We start from the raw sequence: 21,024 nt of genomic DNA on the forward strand, positions 1-21,024 counted from the left end.
TAATGAAAATTACAGATGACGCCAAGGTTAGAAGCATTGTTAATGCAGACCAGAATCAGGAAACTATACCAAATGAATGAACAATCTCAGGAACTGGATAATAGAATGAAATCCAGTAGAGTAAGCTTGTGCCTCTGAAAATAAAACCATTCCTAATGAGCATCTCTCAGGACTGGTTGACAATGCAAAAACTATACATAGGATTTTGTGCTTTGTACGCATGGTCTTAGGGAGAAAGATAATGTGAACTTTATGGTGTGTGTGATGGTAGCTGCTAAAAAGAGGGTGAGGACATTCACAGTACGTAACCCTTGTCTAACTTCTCTCCATAAGGTCACATACAGTTGCACAGATAAATGATGAAGTGTGTTCAGAGAACTAAAGGCCCCCAACAGAACTGGATCCAGCGGTCAAACAGATGGCCTTGGAAATTGTGTGTAGCTGATTAAAGGATAAAAGATGAGTGTGTGCTTCCTAAGGGCTGAGCAGGAAAAAACAGCTACATGGAAGGTGTAAGATAACCACAGTTCCCTACTCTTAGGGGCACACTTTTATCTTGCAGCCCTCCTGCTAATTGCTTTGCCAGCTAAACCACTTCCTGCCCTGTTGGCATACGTTCTGTACTTGATTGAATATCCATGGAATAACAGGATAGTACACATTCATATACTTTAACTCCTCATCCAGAGCTTTGGATTACAACTGGAAAAGATGAATGAAGGACTCTGAGAATTTAAGTTCCAAAAAGGCTTTCCAGCAGGCTTTTTACCACCATGCATTTTCAACTAAAATAAAAACTAAAATGTATTATGTGTTATATTTTAGTGCTCTATTGGAAGAGCTAGAAGAGAAGTTCAAAATAGCTCATTAACTTTCAGTATCTTCTTTGTTTCATCTCTTGGTAAACATGTTCAGATCTTTGGATATCTGAATAAAATAGTTCATGGTTTTCAGAACAAACCAAATGTGACTATATTTTTTCAACTTTGATCATTGGTATGCAAAATAAAATCTTAAATATAGAATGTAGGAGAAGCTAGAAACGTTTGACTATATCTTATAGCACACTATCACCATACATTATCGGGACATATTCTCTAAAACACTGATAGTATGGGAGTAACCCCTTCCAGGAAAACAAATGGAGGGGTTTTAGCACAAATGTTATACTAAGGTAGACTACTTCCACCTGCTACCCTCCACATATGTTGGACTATAGCTCCCATCATTTCAGTTAGTTCAGCTAATGGCACTGCTCACCAAGGTGGGATGAGGGGAGTTGTAATCCATCTGTCATTTAGAAGAAACTAGGTCAGGGGAGTTTATGTTGCAAAGAAGGTTTTCCACTGAGACCTTGGTTCGATTCTGCTGGAGGACAGGCTGCTGTCACTCCAATAAAGCTGGTAAAAACTAATATTCTTAGCCAAAGTACCAAAAGTGGAACAGGGTAACATTTTCATCATGTAGTCTGAATTACTGAGTGTCCTTGTAAAGGATGTTTAGAGGATAGATGGAGATGATACCAGAACTTTTCAGAAAATGTTCTGTTGATGCTCTGCTGTAAACGTAAGAGAAGGGGCAGTGATTCAAAGGATGCAAAGTGAACATCATCCAGGATGAAACTTGTGAAATCAGGAAAAAGGAAGTAATGATTCAGAAGGGACATGAAGCATTCAGGAATGCTAGGAACGAGCAAATCAAGAAAGGGGAATCCTGTGGAAGGCGAGCAAGAATTTATAGGGATTCTACCTTGTCAGGTTGGATACAAACAGAAGCTTAATAGTTAAAGGGTTGTTGCCATTTGCAGGCACAGAATGAAAAACTTTTGTCCTGTGTTTGATGAACAAAAAGTTTAGTGCCCTTTTAAGTTGGCTTTTCATGTGGCATTTCCATCACTTCCCCTTGTACTGCATCCTTTGCTTCACAGGTCTGGCAAGGCCAATTGGTAGGGTGGAACAATGTGGGTTTGTTATGTTAGAATAGGAGGAAGGGTAGGGTAGTTAGTTTCAGGAGGTCCAAGACCAACTCACTTGGGAGTGTGTTTATGCAGAAATCGTTCCCTTGTCCCTCTCAATAAAGGCATGTGATGGAAAACTAAAACTCCATGGAACTAGATCCCTTCCAGCTCTCCTTTCAGAAAGGGTGAAAAAATTGAGAGCCAAGGTGGTGGCTTTGTTCTCATGTTAGTAACACACATTTGGCAATGAATTGGGTAAGAGTTTTATTCATTTTCATACCCTGGCCAGAGGTTCGACTTTAGAGATTTGGCTTGTGTATAAATTCCTTGGGTAACAAGAAGCAAAACTTGTCCTTTGTACATCATATATAGAAGTTATCCACGTAAGCTTGTCTATCTTTTATTAACTGGCTAGTAACAGGCAAGCTGGAAACCAGATATTTTTAAAGTCTTCCATTCTAGAGTGGTTCATACATACACATTCATCACCTGACTGTCATAATGCATTTTGTGTGTGACTGAGCTTTCATAGTTCTAAAAATACAGACAGAACTTTTATATTACCTAGGGTCACCTCAATACTGAATTCATTGCCATTTGCTTGGGTACTTGGCTGCCAATCATTAGTGGATGAGAAGCCAGTTGATGGGTGAACCAACTCTTTTGACTCTATACTTCATGATTCCTCCTTGAAGAAGGCAGTCTCAGGCCAGCACATGTTAGCTTGCCGTCATGACACTTTAGTCATTGCAAAGGCCAGCCACATGTGTAGTATTTCTTTTCAACTAGGAATGAGGTACAAGACCCCTGTTTTGGTTACCACCATTCCGGGCTGCAAATTCTGTTCATTTTAAACAGCTTTCTTCTCTCCAGAGATCCTGGGAACTGTAACTCAGAGGCTATAAATCTAACAGAAAAAAAATGTGTTAAAATAGCATTAATGAAATGTAGGATGTTATCCCTATTCTTACAGGTTATATGGAGTGGCTCTATATAAAACATGTGCATTAAAAAATTAGCAAAATAATGAAAGTTTTGCCTTTGTGTTTCAAGGGACATCCCATTATGGTGGCTATTCCCATGATGCTGTGGTGTATGCACTTCAGAAATGTGGCATCCGTCATATTGACACAGCAAAGAGGTATGGCTGTGAATTGCTCCTGCAGAAGTCTATCCAGGAGAGTGGGATCAAGCGGGAAGATCTCTGGATAACCACCAAACTCTGGCATAGTGACTACGGCTATGAGACCACGAAACAAGCCTGCATAGAGTCTTGCAAGAGACTTGGTGTGGAATATCTAGGTATGGTGTTTATCTAGTTCTCTTTTCAGTACACAGTTACCAAATCTGGGTGAATACTTAGTAAAATGTTCCTTCATACATCACCTACCCAGTTGCTTTACATCTAGCCAAATAATGAATATAGCTCCCTCACTCCCCCACCCCCCACCCCAACTCCATGTAGATGATTTCTATGGTCAGGGCTGTTAATGTATATTTGTATTTGTATTTAAATTGTCCAGATGTGACAATGGTTTGCTAAAGTAAAAATTGGTTCCTGTTGAAGGCTGGAAAGTTTAGGCCTGAAAACAAAAGCGTTCAAGGACAAATGATGTAACAGGACCAAATTCTTAACCAGTTTTTTTTAAGTAGTGTTGCTTTCCTTTTCTCCATCTGGATCTCCTTCTTCCTTTTTAGCAAGACACAAAAGTATGGGGTGTCAGTGGGAATATTTTGCTCATAGGTTTCTTGAGGGAGAGATCAGAAGTCAATGAATTCATGATTTTGTCTTAGACTTAGAGGGATCTTGCACTGTGAGCTGAAACAGAGCATGTATACCTCTTTTCTCTGAGCCAATATGCTTTTTGTTAGAATATGGAATGGAATGGGGTATAGAATGAAACTGTGCTGTGCTTACCACATTAAACATGTTTGCTAAAAGCTTCTTTTGTATTAAAAATGATGCAAAACTAATGAAGCACAGAGAGGTGTTTCTGTTGTACAGGTAGATCACTGAAAGAGTATTCTCATCAGCAGAGAGAATTGTTAAGAACTTTCTTTTGGCTACCTGGCTTTACTTCTTTTTGTTCCCTCTTTTAATTCATCTTCTATTGGTATTTTATTTCTTCTCCTTCTTGTTATATTCCAGGCACTAAATGATGATGAAAGTAAGTTTGATTCAACTCCACAAAGAATCCTTCTCATCTCAGTGGATTTTGAACAGGAATCATGTCCAAATACTTACTTCTGTGTGACAAATTGTGTCAAGGTGTTGCACACCTCACATTGAGCTTTTGGGATTCCTGCAGCTGTGTTGATTTTTATAGGCTCTCATTTCCCACTTCTGGGGTAGAGCTTCTTTAAAGAACAGTGGGTGTGTGATCAACATACTGCAGCCCTCTTCAAGTTTTCTATCCAACTCATAATAGATTACAGAGTCATGGGAAACTGGAAATGTGTATTAAGCTGTGGGAGAGGAGGTTTAAAGACATATTCCACTACTTGCATTTTTAAATGGATATGATTTTCACAGTTTCCATGTAAGGTTTAGCCTCTGGCTGCAAGCAGCTGTATTAAATCTATACAAAATTGCAGAAAAATTAAATCACTAGGTTTGGCTTTGGAGGCTACGTTCTTTGGTATCTGGGCTCTTCACCACAAACATTTTTTCCTGTGTCTGCCTTTTGGTTTTCTTGAATGCATGATCCATGTATGTTTTGACCCACTTCTGATCCTTGTTAGTAGCTTCCCGTTTATTGTGGTGGGAATTCTGGTGGAATCACAAATGTTAGTTCCACTTACAAACATGTTGATGACTGCTAACTCTGTAAAGTTAGTCATTCATTTTGAGTAAAGATGAGCTTTTCTTGTAAGCTTTGACAACTCCTGGGAAATGAACAACCCCTAGAAATGGATGAGAAATCCAGTAACTTGAAGTAACAGAACTGAATCAACTGGGAAAAGCTGTATACATTGAGCTGTATTGGGATATTATTCTATTTGGTTTCCTAAGTAGAATAATAGAATCATAGAATCGTAGAGTTGGAAGAGATCGCAAGGGCCAAGTAGATATAGGGTAGATTGTAGCCTGAAAGTCAAAGTGAGTCTAAAAAGATACTTTACCCCACCTCATTCCCCCCCCCCTGTTCTCACTCCCTGTTCACCTACCTCCTCTCTTTCTCTGTCTCTTTCTCTCTCACTGCCTCTCCCACTTTCACTCTCACACCATATACACAATAGCACATTCCTGCAGCTCACAATATAAAGTCATGAAACACAAAAGACAAGAGTGTGTGTATACCAGTCAGCTGGAATTCTCAATCTCTCTTTTTGTATATATGTACAGTGGGCCCTTGGTATCTGCTGGTGTTTGGTTCAAGGATCCCCTGTGGATATCAAAATGCATGGATACTCAAGTCCCATTAAATACAGTGGCACACTAAGATGGTGTCCCTTGTATAAAATAGCAAACTCAAGATTTGCTTTTTTTGAAATTATATATGTTAAAAATATTTTCAAACCATAGATGTTTGACTCCATAGATAAAAAATCAGTACACATGTACAAATATATTAAAGCTCTTATGTAAATTGATGTCATATGTTTATATGATGCCATTTTGTAATTTTAATATAGCCCTCTGAAGGCCTTAGGAGCAGGCTGAAACGTATTGGGCTTTCTTAGCAAATAAAGATACTTTTAGCATGCTAACAAATTTCCTTTTTCATGAAATTCATTAGAAGCTCTCCAGTATTTGCTGTGTGTGTGTGTGTGTGTGTGTAAATTTTTTACTGAATTCTTCAGTATTTGCTGTTTTGATGCTGGAACCCAACAACATCCAAAGGACTACACATCCCCTACACCTACTGTATGGTCTAGGTTTGTTAGGGTTATTAGGTCTTGGAAGATGGTGCCTGGTACATAGTAACATAGCCTTCTCGCAGAGAAACTACAAATCCTAGGATTCTATAGGATGAAACCATGGCAGTTAAAGTGGTTTCAAAATGCTGTAAAACTGCACAGAGAAAGGGAAGGTCCGATGTGCTAAAAAAGAGTAGTTGAAAACTGTTGTATAAAATACTGCATAAATTATTAGCATTTTTCCAGGTGTCAGTGACTAAACTGCATATTTATTTATTTATTTGTTTTTGTGTTGAATTTATATCCTACCTTTTTCCCAACATGGAATTGATTCAAGGCAGCTAAGTGATTTCAAAGAAACCATTCAAATGTGGTGGTTATCATAGCTTATGTTATGTGGTGTTGAATTAAAAAAAAGGTACTTTGTTTGGAACTTGCACATATGATTTTGGTCAACAGTATATTTTTTCCTGTCTTGTATACATTTACCTTTGAGTTGAACCTGTATGAAGCAAAGATCTTACCACAGTAGATGAAGCATAATCTTCCATAAAAGGGAAATGTTGCTTGAGATGTGGCTTGTATGGCAGCACTGACATGAAGAATGATAAAAGCCCTGCATATTGAAGCCGGCCAGAGGTCTTGCAATTCTCATAGCTGCTCGGGCTTTCTGCTTGGGTTGTTACAGTTTCTCAAGCACAGTACAAAGCTGCTTTTTTATATGTGGGTATCTGTAAATTAGCTGCATCTCTGAGCGTCTAGACAAATGGGTTTACCTGGATATTAAGAAGGAAATTTGGAGGAGAATTTATTAGGGCTAGTGATTGCACCGTCTGGTCTTGTCTTCTAGGTGCAGTCTAGATTCAGAGGTGCTTTCTCCTTCTGGACAAATCCAGCAATTCATTTGTTTCTTCATTAGAAACATTTGCCTTGGGCTTTAAATACAGTATCTGTGTGATTTAAGAGTCTTTGGAATGACTAATGAATTAAAAGAAAAACTGGATTGTGTTTTTCTTTCAGATCTTTATTTGGTGCATTGGCCTGATGCCCATTTCCCTGGTAAAAGCAGTAGAGAAATCAGAGCAGAGACCTGGCGCGCCATGGAGGAACTCTATGAGACAGGTAGGTTCGACTGTGGGGAGCTTTTCATCAGCCACCCCTGGATTGTGGAATGACCTGCATGGGAGAGATTTGACAGCTAAACATGCTATCTGAATGTAAAATGAAATTAAAGACCTATCTTTTCTAGCAGGCCTACCCAGCCAATTTTAAACTATTAATTTTAGATGGATATATTTTTAATTTTATGTTTGAATAAATTTAATGTGTCCTATATTTATGTGTTTGAACCTATGTGTTTAATTTTTTTATGTGTTTGAATCTATGTTACACCCCTGCCTTGAGCGTTAGGGGAAAAGTGGATAAGAAATAATAATAATAATGATGATGATGATGATGATGATGATGATGATGAGTGGGTCCTAGAGCAGATCAAGCCAGAAATCTCTCTGGAAGCCAAGATGACAAAACTGAGGCTGTCGTACTTTGGACACATCATGAGAAGGCACGATTCATTGGAAAAGAACAATAATGCTAGGAAAGGTGTAGGGAAACAGAAAGAGAGGAAGGCCACATGCTAGATGGATGGACTCTATTAAAGAGGTCATGGGTATGGATTTGCAGCAACTGAACAGAACAGTGGAGGACAGAGAGTCTTGGAGATGTCTCATGCCACAGGATCGACTCGAGGGCAGTTAACAAAAACAAAATAGTAATTTCACTGTTTTATACATTCACAATTTACAATGTGCAACTTTGAGCGGGGCAACAGGAGACCTACTGACATCATGTCCTTCTTGTGCCATCTGACTGGCCAGAACAGATCGCTGGGCTAGGTGATCCTTTGATGTGATTTAGCATGGCTCTGAATATTCTTATAGGATGTTACTGCTGATGTATTCTACCATAGAAGGTATGTTTGCTGGAGTGAAATAAGGCAAGCTCAAGAAACTTTTCCCAGTGGAAAAAGTCCAGGACACCTTCAGTCTCCTGGAACCACCTCCCTTTTTGGTGATGGTGGGGAAAATCTTTCAGCAGCACCTCACCTTGTCCCCTACTTTCCATTGTTTAACATCAAAAATCACACCTTTAAAAAAACCACTTGCAGATGCAAACACTTCTGGTTTTTGCTTCCTCTTCTCATTTTTTTAAAATTATTGTTTCTGTCCCAGGGGCAGAAATACTGCCTGCCCTTCAGTACTAATTTGCTTGCTTTGCACATACCCTTAGAGATGCACATCTGTTGGTTTTTCAGAAGGATATGGACACTATGTATGACAAGATGGCTGAATGTGAAATAGTTGTATTTTATAAGACCAACCTTATCCCTCTAGTGACAGTGGGTTTGCAGGCCCAGTTGCACATTCTCTGAGCTTTATTGATAGGTTTCAGAATAGATCCAAATTGGGACCAAAGGGGGGTTTGTGGTGATGGTGGGGAATTTATCTAAGTAGCATTCTGTACTTGTGGTTTACAAGATAGGCCTCACTTAACTGGTGCAACATGGAACTGAAACTATACAGTATTCTCTTAATAAACTTTCAAAGGATCTCTTGGCGTGGGTTTTGAAACAGAATTTTTCTCCCTCAGTTTTTACCATTATTTTCTTCCATTCCCATCTTCATATGTCTTCAGGTACATTTCCTGTTCATCCATACCTATCTTGAGTTAGGAGCATCAGGAGTTAATTGATGTTAAGGACCTTCTTGATTTATCATTCCTATCCAACGTTTTTAGCTCGTTATGGTGCCATCTCCCCTTAGATGCTGAGCACTATTTTCCCTGATGGCTACATTATTCAAATTAGTGGCACATAAATCTCATTCCAATTAAAACAATCCCTTTCTCTGTCGTAACCATTCCATTATCTGGTCCCATTGGCTCTTTCTCCAGTCTACAAATCATTACTTGCCTTTCTTGAGCACAGCAGAATTTTTGAACCTCTGGACATGTGTTTCTGAAGTGATAGGAAAATAGTAATAAATTCGGAGGTTTAAATGCAGTGGCCCATGAAGGGGAAGATGATTAAATAATTTGCTTGCATGGTTAACCACTAAACTTCAGTTGACATTCAGATAAAGCTTAATCATCCCAGTTGACTTATGGTGCTGGCCTGGGGTTTCAGGGACAGTCTTTTCATTAGCATTGCTCTATTTGATCATTCCCTTTTACTTGCCGAAGAGCTTGTTTAATGCTGAGACTAAGATTGTAGTCCTAAATGTGCTAGCAAGAGTGTAAGATCTGTTGAATAGAGTGGGACTTATTTCCAAAAATACTGGTATAATGTACAGGTTGAATCTCCTTATCTGAAATGCTTGGGACTAGACATGTTTGGAATTTTGGAGTTTTTCAGACTTTGGGATACTTATATTCATAAAATTAGATATCTTGGAGATAAGACCTAAGTCTAGATGTGAAATTCATTTATGTTTCATATACTCCTTATAAACAAAGTATGAGGGCAATTTTATACAACATTTTATTAATTTTGTGCATGCAACAAATTTTATTTACACTGAACCACCAGAAAGCAAACATGTCACTATCTCAGCCACTCATGTGGATTATTTTGGATTTTTTGGGATATTTTGAATTTTAGAATTAGGGATAGGGGAGACTCAATCTGTTTTGCTCTGTGAGAATGTGGATCTGCAAGTCCTTGTTTCAAATTGCTTCTCAGCCACATACTTTTTTAGATAAACTGCTATACTATCGGTCCACTCTTCTGCAGTACAGTAGCCCCTTGCTATCCATGGGGGTTCCATTCCGGACCCCCCCCCCCCATGTGGATAGCAAAAAGTGTTTAAATCCCATTGTTTTTAAATGGCTGCATACATGTGCACCCATTTAAAAAGCTGGGGCTTGCCATCCATGAAAGCTCAAATCAGCAGATGGCAAGTCCATGGTTGGCACTGGTTCACTGTGCAGAGAAAATAATCCTGCCCTGTCATAAACATTTCTGAGGGTGTTATGGACTTCAGACATTTGAAATGCATTTTATATATTATAAATTTTATCTGTTCTTAAATTTGAGATTTGGACATACTGGCTGCCACATGCTGTGTCACTAGAGCTCTTTAACTCCAGACATTTTGATTGATAAATATGTTCTGGTTTCAAAGTTCCTTTTCTCAGTACAGCTTTTGGTGGCTTATTGAGAAAAACAAATAAATACAGTAAACATAGTCTCTTGTCTTCTCTCAGTTTCATAATTTTTGTTCTTAATCAAATGTTTCATCTCCCAGTGTTCTGTTTTCATAGTCCACAAGTACATTTTATTTTATTTATTTCAGTAACACTCACTCCTACATGATATATAACACCAGGCTTCTGGATGTGCAGTGGTGCAATGTGCAATGCTTCAGGGCTAACCTTCCAAAACTATGATTTTAGCTACTGGATAAAATATGGTTGCCCCTGACTCCTCTGTGGGTGTTGCTTGGTAAGAAGGATTATTGTTATTCCCAGAAGACTCTAATTTAAAGATTCCACCCTGCCATTAAGGGTGCCATGGGATGTTGTAATTCAGTTGGGATGATGCCAGGGGTTAGTGGCAGAGCACATACTTTGCACACAAAAGGGTCCAGTTCCTGGCATCTTCACGTGGGGCGGGAGAAACTCTAGTTTGAAATGCTGGAGATCTGCTTATCAGTGTAGGTCAGGGTAGACAACTGTCAGAGGGTAGGGATACCTTCACACTCCATCAAAAAAATTGCCCCAAATGCCCCCAATGGCCCTTCAGGTAACCAACAGAGAATTCTCTTTCCTTGAGACAATGATATTGTCTTTCTCTTGCTGTCATTGCATGCAACAACAAAAAGTGTACAATGCTGGCACGATGGGCCATTACACCAGCATGATGCACCAGCAGGATTCTGACCATTGGATACTTCATTTCTTGAAGCAAACTCATCATTCTTTCTTTGTGCTAGGTAAATGCTGCTGCTTTTAGCATTCTTTCTGGCTCCATAGTTTTTCCTTCTGGCCAATAATGTGTCACCTTTTTCTATAGACAGCACCTCTATTTCAGCCTGCTCCTTTCTCTTTATTCAGGATCTTGGGGGGAAAGGTTTCAGTCAACCTTCTGCAACCTGATACCTTTCACCTGGGTTGGACCACAACAGTCATTCTTTTAAAAATCTCCCAGTGTGCTTCACTATAGAGTTGTTCAAGATACCATATTTGATCATCACAAAGTGTTCTGAGGAGGAGTGTTTTAAGGTTGCTCCAAAAAAAAAAAAAAAAAAAAAAAAAAAAAGGAAAAAAAAGAGAAAGAAATGTTATGGAGTGGTTTAAAGGCAATGGGAAATTCCACAGATGAACAAAATTAAAATGCAGCTTAATGATCTTAAATGCTACAGCGATTGTTTTGTGTAAAAGAAAATTGCTTGAAGAAATATCTCACAACTCAATCTATTTATGCATGCATTTTTCTCCTCTTGGGGAAATAAGGGGAGATGATCTTTGATAGCTTCTGAAGTTTTGGTACTGTGTTTGTAATTTAAGCCACACATTGTATCTTGGGAGTGCAACAGTGGAATGCAGTGGGCGACTTTGAAATTTGCTGTTCCTCTCGCTAGTAGTGTGTTACTGGCTCTATACATTGAGGAGGCCTTCCTGGACTGCTAAGACTTTTGCTTCCATGCCTCCTTCTGCCTGGAAGTATGGCTGGGGTTTTGTCAGTAGTGGCATCCAAATAGTTGCCATGCAGTCATGAGTGCTTGATTCTGCTAATTCATTTTGTATATTTTAAATCTATAATCAGCCCTAACAACTCACTGAAAGTGTAAATTCCAAAAAATTCCTTTTAGTTTCCTTTTTTTAAAAAGTATTCTATGGTTGATTACTTTTTCTTCTACTGGTGACCTGGTTTTTTCTTTGCTTGGCTAGTTAAATCTGAGAAAGATATATTTTATTTTATTTTATTTATATGCCACCTTTCTTCTGGACAGGGACCCAGATAAAATCAGTTAAAAACTACAATAAAATTTTAAAGAACAATTAAAATCATTTTACTAAACCAATATAAAATTGCAATTAACCATACAAGAGTTAAAAATGCAAATAGAATACACATCCCATATAAAAGCTTCCCTGACAAAGATTATATATTTAAAGTCTGCTTGAATAAAAATACTTTTGCCTGCTGGTGAAAGGAAAGCAGGGAACCTCCTGCCAGCCTAGTCTCCTGTGGAAGAGCATTCCAGAGGGTGGAATTGGGCTTTGCTTGAAGCATAGGCCACATATTTTGTCTCAGTCATATGTCTCATAGTTTGGTGAAGGATGGAACACCTTCAGTTTTCTTACCAATTTTAGGCTAGTAGTTAGGTGTTTAAAGGGCAAGGGTTCAATCTGAGGTAGATAATGGGAAGGAAGATTGTTAATGTTAATTCTTTTAATTTTGCTGCCAACCCTAGGAATTTTGGAACCCTTGTAAACTTCTCATCTCTCCTGCATCTTTTAATACTTAATGTCAGATTGGTTTGTAATAAATGCAAGACTTGGCTGTGAATGAGAGTCTTTTTGTTCAGTCACTAAGACTGGCAGGGACAAGATGGTAGGTTCTGTACAGATACAGCTGCTTTCAGTCATGGTACCCTCTGCCTTTGTAGTCTGAGGGGGCAGAGTTGCCATGATCTGTCAAAACTCCTCTTGCTTTGAAAGCAAGCTGCTCTTATGTATTGCTTGCATTATGTTGTTCCTTGACAGATGATGAATCATGAGGCCTTCCAAGTCTTACTGGACTGGGAAACCCATCAGCTCTGGCCAGAATAGGAAATGGCAAAGAACATTGAGAGTTGTAGTCTAACATCAGGAGGGCTATTTGATTCCCATCCTTAAACAATGGTATTGGGCACTAAAGGGGGATTAAGGATGGTATTGGTGTATTGCCACACTCACTGCCTAACACACTCTCTTGGTGAGTTTATATAGGTCACTATGAACATAGTATTGGAGATTCCTAGGATTTTAGTTTGAATCCCTCTTTACAGAGTGTGACCCAGGATTTCATTGGCAGCACGACAATGATGGGATATCTGGCTCAGTGCAGCTGACATGTTGTACACTTGGCTTGGCTAGCTGCAAAAATACTGGTCCTCAGTGGAGCCAGCCACAAAAGCTACTTAAGAGACAGACTCATAGCCTATGGTAAGAGTGGACAAATGTCAGCATGTGGACCACATTTTTATGGTCCCTGAAGGCCCTGCTAGTCACCCTCCCCTAGTTTTAGTTTTTTTGTGTACAGTTTTCTGGCAATTTTTGCCTGAAAATACTACAAAGGCTCCCTTGTGTGATAACGTGCAGTAATACACCCACCCACACAGGCACCCCAGAATTCTGTACTATCCCCCAATACCTCTGTTTCCCTCTGTAGTTCCCCTCAAAATGACAGGAAGTGATGTGTGTTACTTCCTATCACCATTTTGTGAGGGACTGCCGAGGTAAACAGAGATACTTGGGATTGGGTTGCATTTGGTCTGGATAGGAAATTGGCTCCTAGCCTCCATGCAATTGCTGACCAGTAGTCTAGGGGAACTACAGGACCCAACAATTAGCTCAGATGTCTAGGCAGTAGCTGGTGAAAGTGCCTTTCGCCAGCTTTGGTTTTCCAAATACAACTGATACTGAAAGATAGAGACCTGGCTACTGTCATTCATACCTTGATGGTTTCCAGATTAGATTTCTGTAATGCTAACTACATAGTGCTGATGTAGAAGAATCTGACAACTGGTTCAGAATGAGATTGCTGTACCATCAGTAGAGGTGGATCTGTCTGTCTATCCCAATTTACATTTATCTAGAGTCATCTCTCCTTTTTCACAGGGGATTTGTTCTGGACCTCCTTGCGAAAATGGAGTTTCACCTATATTCAAGCCCCATTGGCTTGAATATAGGCATGTGGCTGTGGGAGCAGGTGCGTATGCATCTCAGGCAAGCGCCCCATTATTTTCCCCTCCATTTGTCTCTTGTGCATAAGTGAGGGATGCAGGTTCCAAAACCGTGAAAATGGAGCGAAGACAGTACATTCAAAAGAGATCTCAGTTACATACAATAATATTCCAGTTTAACAAAAGCAGGAAAATAAAAAACACAAAAGGAAGAAAAATAGCCACATCAATCATAGGTTTCTATAAAAGCATTTACAAATTTACAAATGTCCAAATATAAGTACATTTGTAAATTTCATCTATACATCTTTCTTTCAAATGTTGCAAGCATCGTTAGATCTTCTACCCATCAGATCACAGATGGAGAATTATCAGTCTGTTAGCAGTCAAAAGAGTGTGAAAAATTTTGTTGGTCATTTGTTAATTTCAAAGAAACAAATAAATAATTGAAAAGAACATGAACATCCGTGAACATCAAGGAACTTTCCAAAACAAAATTTATTCCCATGATTGCTTCCTCCCAAAATATATCTACTATGGGACAGCTTCAAAACGTATGTGTTAAGGAAGCATTAGCATCAATATTTTATAACAGCTTCATTGGCTTTTGGTTTATTTCTGGACCAAATACTAGACACTGGTTTTGACCTTCACATTCTTAAATAGTCTGTGTCATCAATATTTCAAGGAGCACTCCTTCTCCCTTATCATCTTTCTCCCCAAAGAGTGTAAGATCAGTCAGCAAAGCCCTTTTCTACAAGGTGCCATCTTAGGGGAATGACAGATTGCCATTGAGGAGGAGGAAGGCATTTTCTCTGCTGACCTAAAAATTGTGAAATGTCTGCCCTCGGAAGCTCACTTGTGTACCTCGGTTTCAGAAATAGGTGAAGTTTTAAACGTTACTATGCCTTTGGGGCTAGGATCTTGAACTGCTGATGGACAGTGCTTGTTTTTGTTTGTTTGTGGATGTCTTTTTGATTGAAATGTTTTAGCTTTTCAAGTGGCAACCTCTTTGCACTTACATATACATATTTGTATAAAAACGATATAGTAAATGAATAAACTGGTCACTGACCGCAAGAATGATGCAAGGGTTCTGTGAGCTGATCTTAGAATCTTAGGCTCCATCCACACTACAGAAATCATTTAATTTGACACCACTTTAACTGCCATGGTTGGATGCTTTGAAATTCTTGGAATTGTAGTTTGATGTGGCGCCAGAGCTCTGTGACAAAGAAGGTTAAATGTTTCACAAAACTACCATTCCCAGAATCCCATACCGTTCAACTGTGGCAGTTAAAAGTGGTGTCAAACTGCATTATTTCTGCAATGTGACTGCAGCTTCAGTCAATATTGATTGTTTGGCAAATTGGGGCATTTTTCCCCTATCTGATGCCTTTCAAATATGTTGGACTACAAGTTCCATCTTCCCCAGCTATCATAGTCAGTTGCATCTGGAGATGGAGTCCAGCAATATCTTGAAGGCACCAGATGGGGGAAGGTCATATTGGTGTAATTAATATTCTGAAGCATTGCAAAAAGGGCAGTTCTTGATGGTTGCTCCTCTGTATATATTCCCAAATGCACCTGAGGAAGTAGACTGAAGTCTATGAAAGTTCATGCTGCCAATTTCTTTCTTTCAGTTAGTCTCAAAGGTACTACAAGATCTCTCTATGCCTGGAGGAGGCAGGGAGGCACTGGGCCACCTGAGGCAAAAAGTGGCTATAGGATTTGAACATTGGAGGAGCCTGGCTTATTTGGAGGCCAACTGGGTTCTCCTCTGTCTCTGTGGTGAAATAGCTCCATTGCCAGCTTTGAAAGGGGCCTGTATTGCCAACAGCACAGTGTTTTCTGAAACAATAGACAAGTCATACAGGTCACACCAACTTTCTGTGGCTCAGGGTGGCTTTTGAGGGATTTCCGCTATACCACACCCTTTCTGATCAGATAAGGGATGCTGGCATCTCTTTAACAAAACAAAATCAAACCGGATGTGCTTATCATTTTAATTATAATGATTTACAGAAAAGCAAAACCCCAAGCAAATTAAAATGATTGCACACAAAATCATTGGAGAGGCATTTATTTACTTAAAAGGTACATATACTATTTTTTGGTGTGAGTTTCCCAGGATCTATTTTTCACACATACACAGAGAAAGCAACAGAGAGACCAGACTTGTCATATGTATCAAGCTTATTGCTTGCACTAATAACTCCACATTAGCTTTTCTTCGTTCAAGAGTGAAGTTTCTCATAGATCTCATAAAGGGATCCAAAAGGGATTTTAATATGTCTCTTCTGAACTTGGTATAGAAAAAAATGTAATGTGTTTTTGAGAAAAGAAATATGCTTCCACTGTTACTGTCTCAGCTTGAGTATTCTTTGTTCTTCTCTGAGCTCATTCATTGCCACAGATTTCTGTGTGACCTTGGGCCAGGCATTCAGTCCTTTATTTAGTTTGTGAAATCTAAGCAGATGCAATTAACAGGACTTTCTGAGCACAGAGCTTTATTATTTCACTGGAGCAAAACACTGCTTGAATCTGTCTGGACTAGCTTCTATTTCTGAATATTCTTAAAAGCTCAGCCTTACCTGGATCTCATATCAGTAATCTAATCTCAGTGCTACCAAGACTTGAATCATGTAGTCAAATCTACTATTGCTTTGGAGAGGGCACACAAAATGAAGCAGGAAAAGGAACTTCTGGCTACCATTGTGCTATGATTGTCAAGTAACACAGCTTGACCCAGAAGCATTATAGTGGTTACATAACTCAGTATTCTTAGCAATTTGAACCTGTGTTCTGTCCATATAGCCGCAGTTCCAAACTCACATCTCTAGTTGTTATTAGATCGAAACTCCAAAAATCTTTTACTGCAATGTAACCGTTGGTCTAAACAATATCATTATGGCCAGAGGACACTGTTTCATTTCTGTGAAAATTCTTGGTGATGGCCATAGTTTTTAAGTTACTGTTAGCCATCCATGAAACATTAGATAGTTGAAAGATTTATAAGCTATGTCTTTCTTCAAGTCTCCTACAAAATCTGTTTCTCTTTGTGCAATGCAGGATGAATAATAGCTGTTTCTGCAATCTCAGTGAATACAGTGGCACCTTGAAGCAACAATGGATAGTTATGTTCCATCCAAGAATACACGAGTGGAATTCTCTAAATAGTCCCCACTAGAATAGACCTATCGAATCAGCTTTTGAATGGTTGCTTCAATGGCTCTGCTGTAGTAGAGACTAAACAATGGGATTTAGTCCCATATGATATAGTTACATTTGTGGAACTCTGCTTATGCAACTATGAATTGGATATGTCTGATGCATAGTGCCCAAAAACGTACAGCCATATGTTTATGAGAACTTGTAGATGCGTATGAAACCAACAGGGTTTTGGCCTTGGAGTTGCTGTGTGTAAGAACACCACTGCATGTTACTCATGTGGGGAACCTTTGCTTGTCAGATTTTGTGGGACAGTGGTTCCCATAATTCCTTGCCATTATCATTCCTTGCCATTATCCATGCTGGCCAGTACTTCCTGAAGTTAAAGTACAATACCTTTGGAGCACTAAATGTTCCCCGCCTATGGCATACAGTCGAGCCTCCATTTCTGCGGGGGATCAGTTCTGAACCCCCCATCTGTGGATACAAAAAAGGGGACCTCAAGTTCCTTCTCCCTAATGGTGGTGTGATGTGCATGCACCTGCTACTGCAGCCATGTGCATGCGTGGCCACTGGGGACAACAGGGCTTGCCATCCACGGATGCTCAGATTCACAGATGGCAAGCCTGTGGAAACAGAGGTCCGACTGTATTAGATTTCTTTTCTCTTGGCAGAGATGTACCTGTAACAATCAAACACTAATTAGACAGAAATTCAACCAGTTCTCCCTTTTGAAATCCCCATCTCTGTGACATTTATGACTACTTAATGTCTGTCAATCATTATCAGTCTTCAGTCAGTGAGGAAAAGTGACAAGTTGCCGATTCAGAATGTCTTCCTGTGGTGGTTTATTTCCCCTTTTCCAGGATGGGAAAGGACAGAATGACCTGAGGAAATGGTTATGGACTCATAAAATTATCAATACAATGTGACTCAGAAGTTCTAAGAAGTTTTTTGATGCCCGGACTTGGTACGGTTGATGTACAAGAAGGCTTTGGAGCCCTGTGTTTAAGAAAGATAAGACATGCTATTGTAGTCAAACAAAGCTTTGGTGCTGAGACCATTTATTTATGGATCTTTGTGGTAAAAGATCAGCATGTAAATCTTGGTCTCTTTAGGGTTTTTCTCTCCTTTTTGATCTTTGCATGGAGTTTGTTTTGATGGCATTTTTGGCAAGAGGATGCAGGCTGAGGCAGTGTTCAAAGTGTTCTGTGGAACAGGCAGTCACATTTCATAAACAGCTGACGTGAGAAATAGGGTGAGGTCAACCATTCCTAGGAGCTCCCAAATCCAGGAAAAGGCTGGATACTTCTAGAGCACAGCCTTCCTTACTCAGCATCAGTCACCCAAGGAAGCAGTTTGAGAGAACTCATGACTTACATCCCCACTTTTTCTAGTTCCCTCTCTCCCAAAGATGCCGGGCTAGAGAGTGTATGCCCTTTAACTGTCCTGACTTGTCAGGGACAAATCTGATTAATTCTCTGTCATGCTACTTTTTTAGATGGTTTTTAAAACCTGTCAGTTTCCCTCGCTTCCTGCTGCTTTCTCCCTTTGTCCTCAGCTTACTTCAGTTGCTGCAAATTGATTTCAAAGGCACATAAGTAGTTTGCACTCAGTTAACTCAACAAGGGGAAGAGGAGAAGAAATGGCAGAATCTTGGCCTTCTCTAGAATCTGGCAAAAATAAAGTACACATGATCCAGTTTTCATTTGTGAAATGTTGGAGGGTATGAGATTGTGAATTCACACCAAGGTGTGAATACCTTCTGATCTGAGTAGCAAATCTTAGCATAAATCAACATTCATCCTGCTGTCTGGCGATCCATGACAGCTGGTGGCTCCTTTATTCACAAGGCAATAAATCCTTTTGAAGTTTAGCCCAAATTTGAAAGGAGCTATTCAGAGTGGTGAATCTATTCTTAGGATATAATTCAGCACCTTGGATAGGTGCTTTAAAATTCAGACTGGAACGCAGAGAGGATTCGTTGTCTGGCTGATGTGGAAGCCATCAGCCACCATTGATGGGTATAGCAGAAGCTGAAGTTCAACACATCTGCTGGGTACCATGTTGCTTTGGCTTAGTTGTTTTGTAGTCATTCTGTAAATAGCACTCAATATTGCTTGGCAGGTAGGTGGTCCATTATATCGGGTTAGAAGGCCCATTCCCCTCCACCTTCACATGAACAAAATATCCTGGATGTACATATTTGAAATACTGAGTCCCAGCTTTTGGGGAAAGACAGGGTATAAACAAACCAATACAGTGGATCTTGTGGAAACTCACTGGGTGACCTTGGGCAAGTCACAGTCTCTCAGCGTCAGAAGGTGGCAATGGCAAACCCCATCTGAGGAAACTTGTCGAGAAAATCCCTTGATAGGTTTGCCTTATGGTTGCCATAAGTAGGAAATGACTTAGAGGCACACAAGAACAAACAACATGTGTGTGTGTCCCTTATATAAAATGGCAAAATAAATGCTTGCTTTTTGGATTTTTAAAAAATATTTTTTCAAGCCATGGATCATTGAATCTGTGGATAAAGAATCTATGGATATAGAGGCCAGACTGTGTTATAAAAAGTTCCATTGTCATACACTTCTTTCTTTCAGTCTATATCTAAGAAATACAGGATGTACTATCAGAATTTATACTCCTTCTGCTATGGAAAAAGATGGCTCCTCATTTCTTTACTGAATTAGTGTATTTCTGGGTGGAACTAGTTTACTGAGAAGAGTAAGGTAACTGTGCATTTAATCTAGTTAACTAACTTTATTCTATTATGTAGTACAGGAAACATCTCTGATGCTGAAAACAAAACCTTCTCATTGTTTCTTTTCCCTCCTGGGGCCTCTTTAGGCTGGGCAGCAGTGCTGTAGTTATCTACTGTGTTAAGCTTGACATACTGAGGTTTCAGTCCTCTGCATGCCTACATGGGAGCAAGTTGTACTGAGCTTGGTGGAACGTATTTCTAACAAGCAGCCATGCACAGTATTAAGCCAATCTCTGCAGTGATTGGTTTTTTAAAAAATAAAAAATGGAAGGAATGTATAGCCATCAAATGATGCGTGTTTCCTTCGCCAGTGATTCTTAACCTTTTCTTTACCAGAAAGAAAGAAATCTACCAGAAAGAAAGAAGAAAGAAAGAAAGACATCTGCAGATTCTGAGGGGACTATCATGTCTTCACAGCCCTCCTGTGGGAATCTGCAGACTACAGGTTAAGAACCACTGTCACAAAATATCACAAAATATAAAAAGCTAATCATGCATGGAAAGTTTGGTTTTGCAAAGTACTCAAACAATCCAGAAAACCAATATGTTGACAAGCCATTGAGAATACAGTACAATTATGATCCACCACCCATCCCATTCCATGAGTGTCAGATGAGAGAATACTAGATGCTAACTTTTCATGGGCTATATGCCACCGATAGGCATCCCACGCTGTTTTTCATCTCTACTTCATATATGCACACACACATACTCACACACGTAAATTAATATATATCTATGCATCATACACATACAAACACACATATTTGTAAGTATTCACACATGCCAACCAGACATACATTCCTGGTCTTCACCACCAGCTTGTCGCTGTCCTTTCTTTTCCCCCAACTCCTTCCTCCAACAGTCACTGTACAACAGACCAATAGGATGGAAGCCACTCAGGCTGGCAAAGCATGGGCATGATACTCTGGTTAGCCAAACTTGGCTGGCAAAGTAGAGCACAGCACTCTCTGCTAGAAGGGATGATGTGGAAAAAGAAGCTGTGGCTTGCATGTGTAAGTGTGAAAAGCCATGCAGTTCCATGCAAGCCCTATTTGACTTGTGTCTGAGGAGACTGACGCAGTTGTTTCTTTGTTATAAGGGGCCTTCTCAAGACAAAGTAAAGGGCATCCTGCTTGAATCCAAGAAAATAAATGAGCAACGGTATTTTGTTTAAAAAAATATGGGCCATTATTTCCATTGGAGGAATCTGGATGTGAACAAAACAATGAAAAAAAAAATCTGCCTTTCAGAATCAGTTTGTGAACTGATGGCAGGTCAATCATCTACTAGTACTCTAGTCTTCAAAATGCATCTAA

General features: G+C 39.5%; 1 protein-coding gene across 4 annotated transcripts in view; it reads left to right on the forward strand.

Moving 5' to 3' along the window:
* LOC149316537 (putative oxidoreductase ZK1290.5) overlaps positions 1–21,024 on the forward strand; it is an 80,525-nt gene that overhangs the window by 25,495 nt on the left and 34,006 nt on the right. For all 4 annotated transcript variants that reach the window (XM_089515772.1, XM_089515773.1, XM_089515775.1 and 1 more), the window contains exons 2-3: positions 3,011–3,259; positions 6,839–6,940. In XM_089515772.1, the coding sequence (XP_089371898.1) occupies positions 3,011–3,259; positions 6,839–6,940 (351 nt within the window). The remainder of the gene's footprint in view (positions 1–3,010; positions 3,260–6,838; positions 6,941–21,024) is intronic.

The sequence above is a fragment of the Sceloporus occidentalis genome, unplaced genomic scaffold (assembly GCF_023333645.1).
Source record: "Sceloporus occidentalis isolate IW3139 unplaced genomic scaffold, rSceOcc1.0.p SCAF_3, whole genome shotgun sequence".
In the NCBI taxonomy this organism is placed as follows: Eukaryota; Metazoa; Chordata; class Lepidosauria; order Squamata; family Phrynosomatidae; genus Sceloporus; species Sceloporus occidentalis.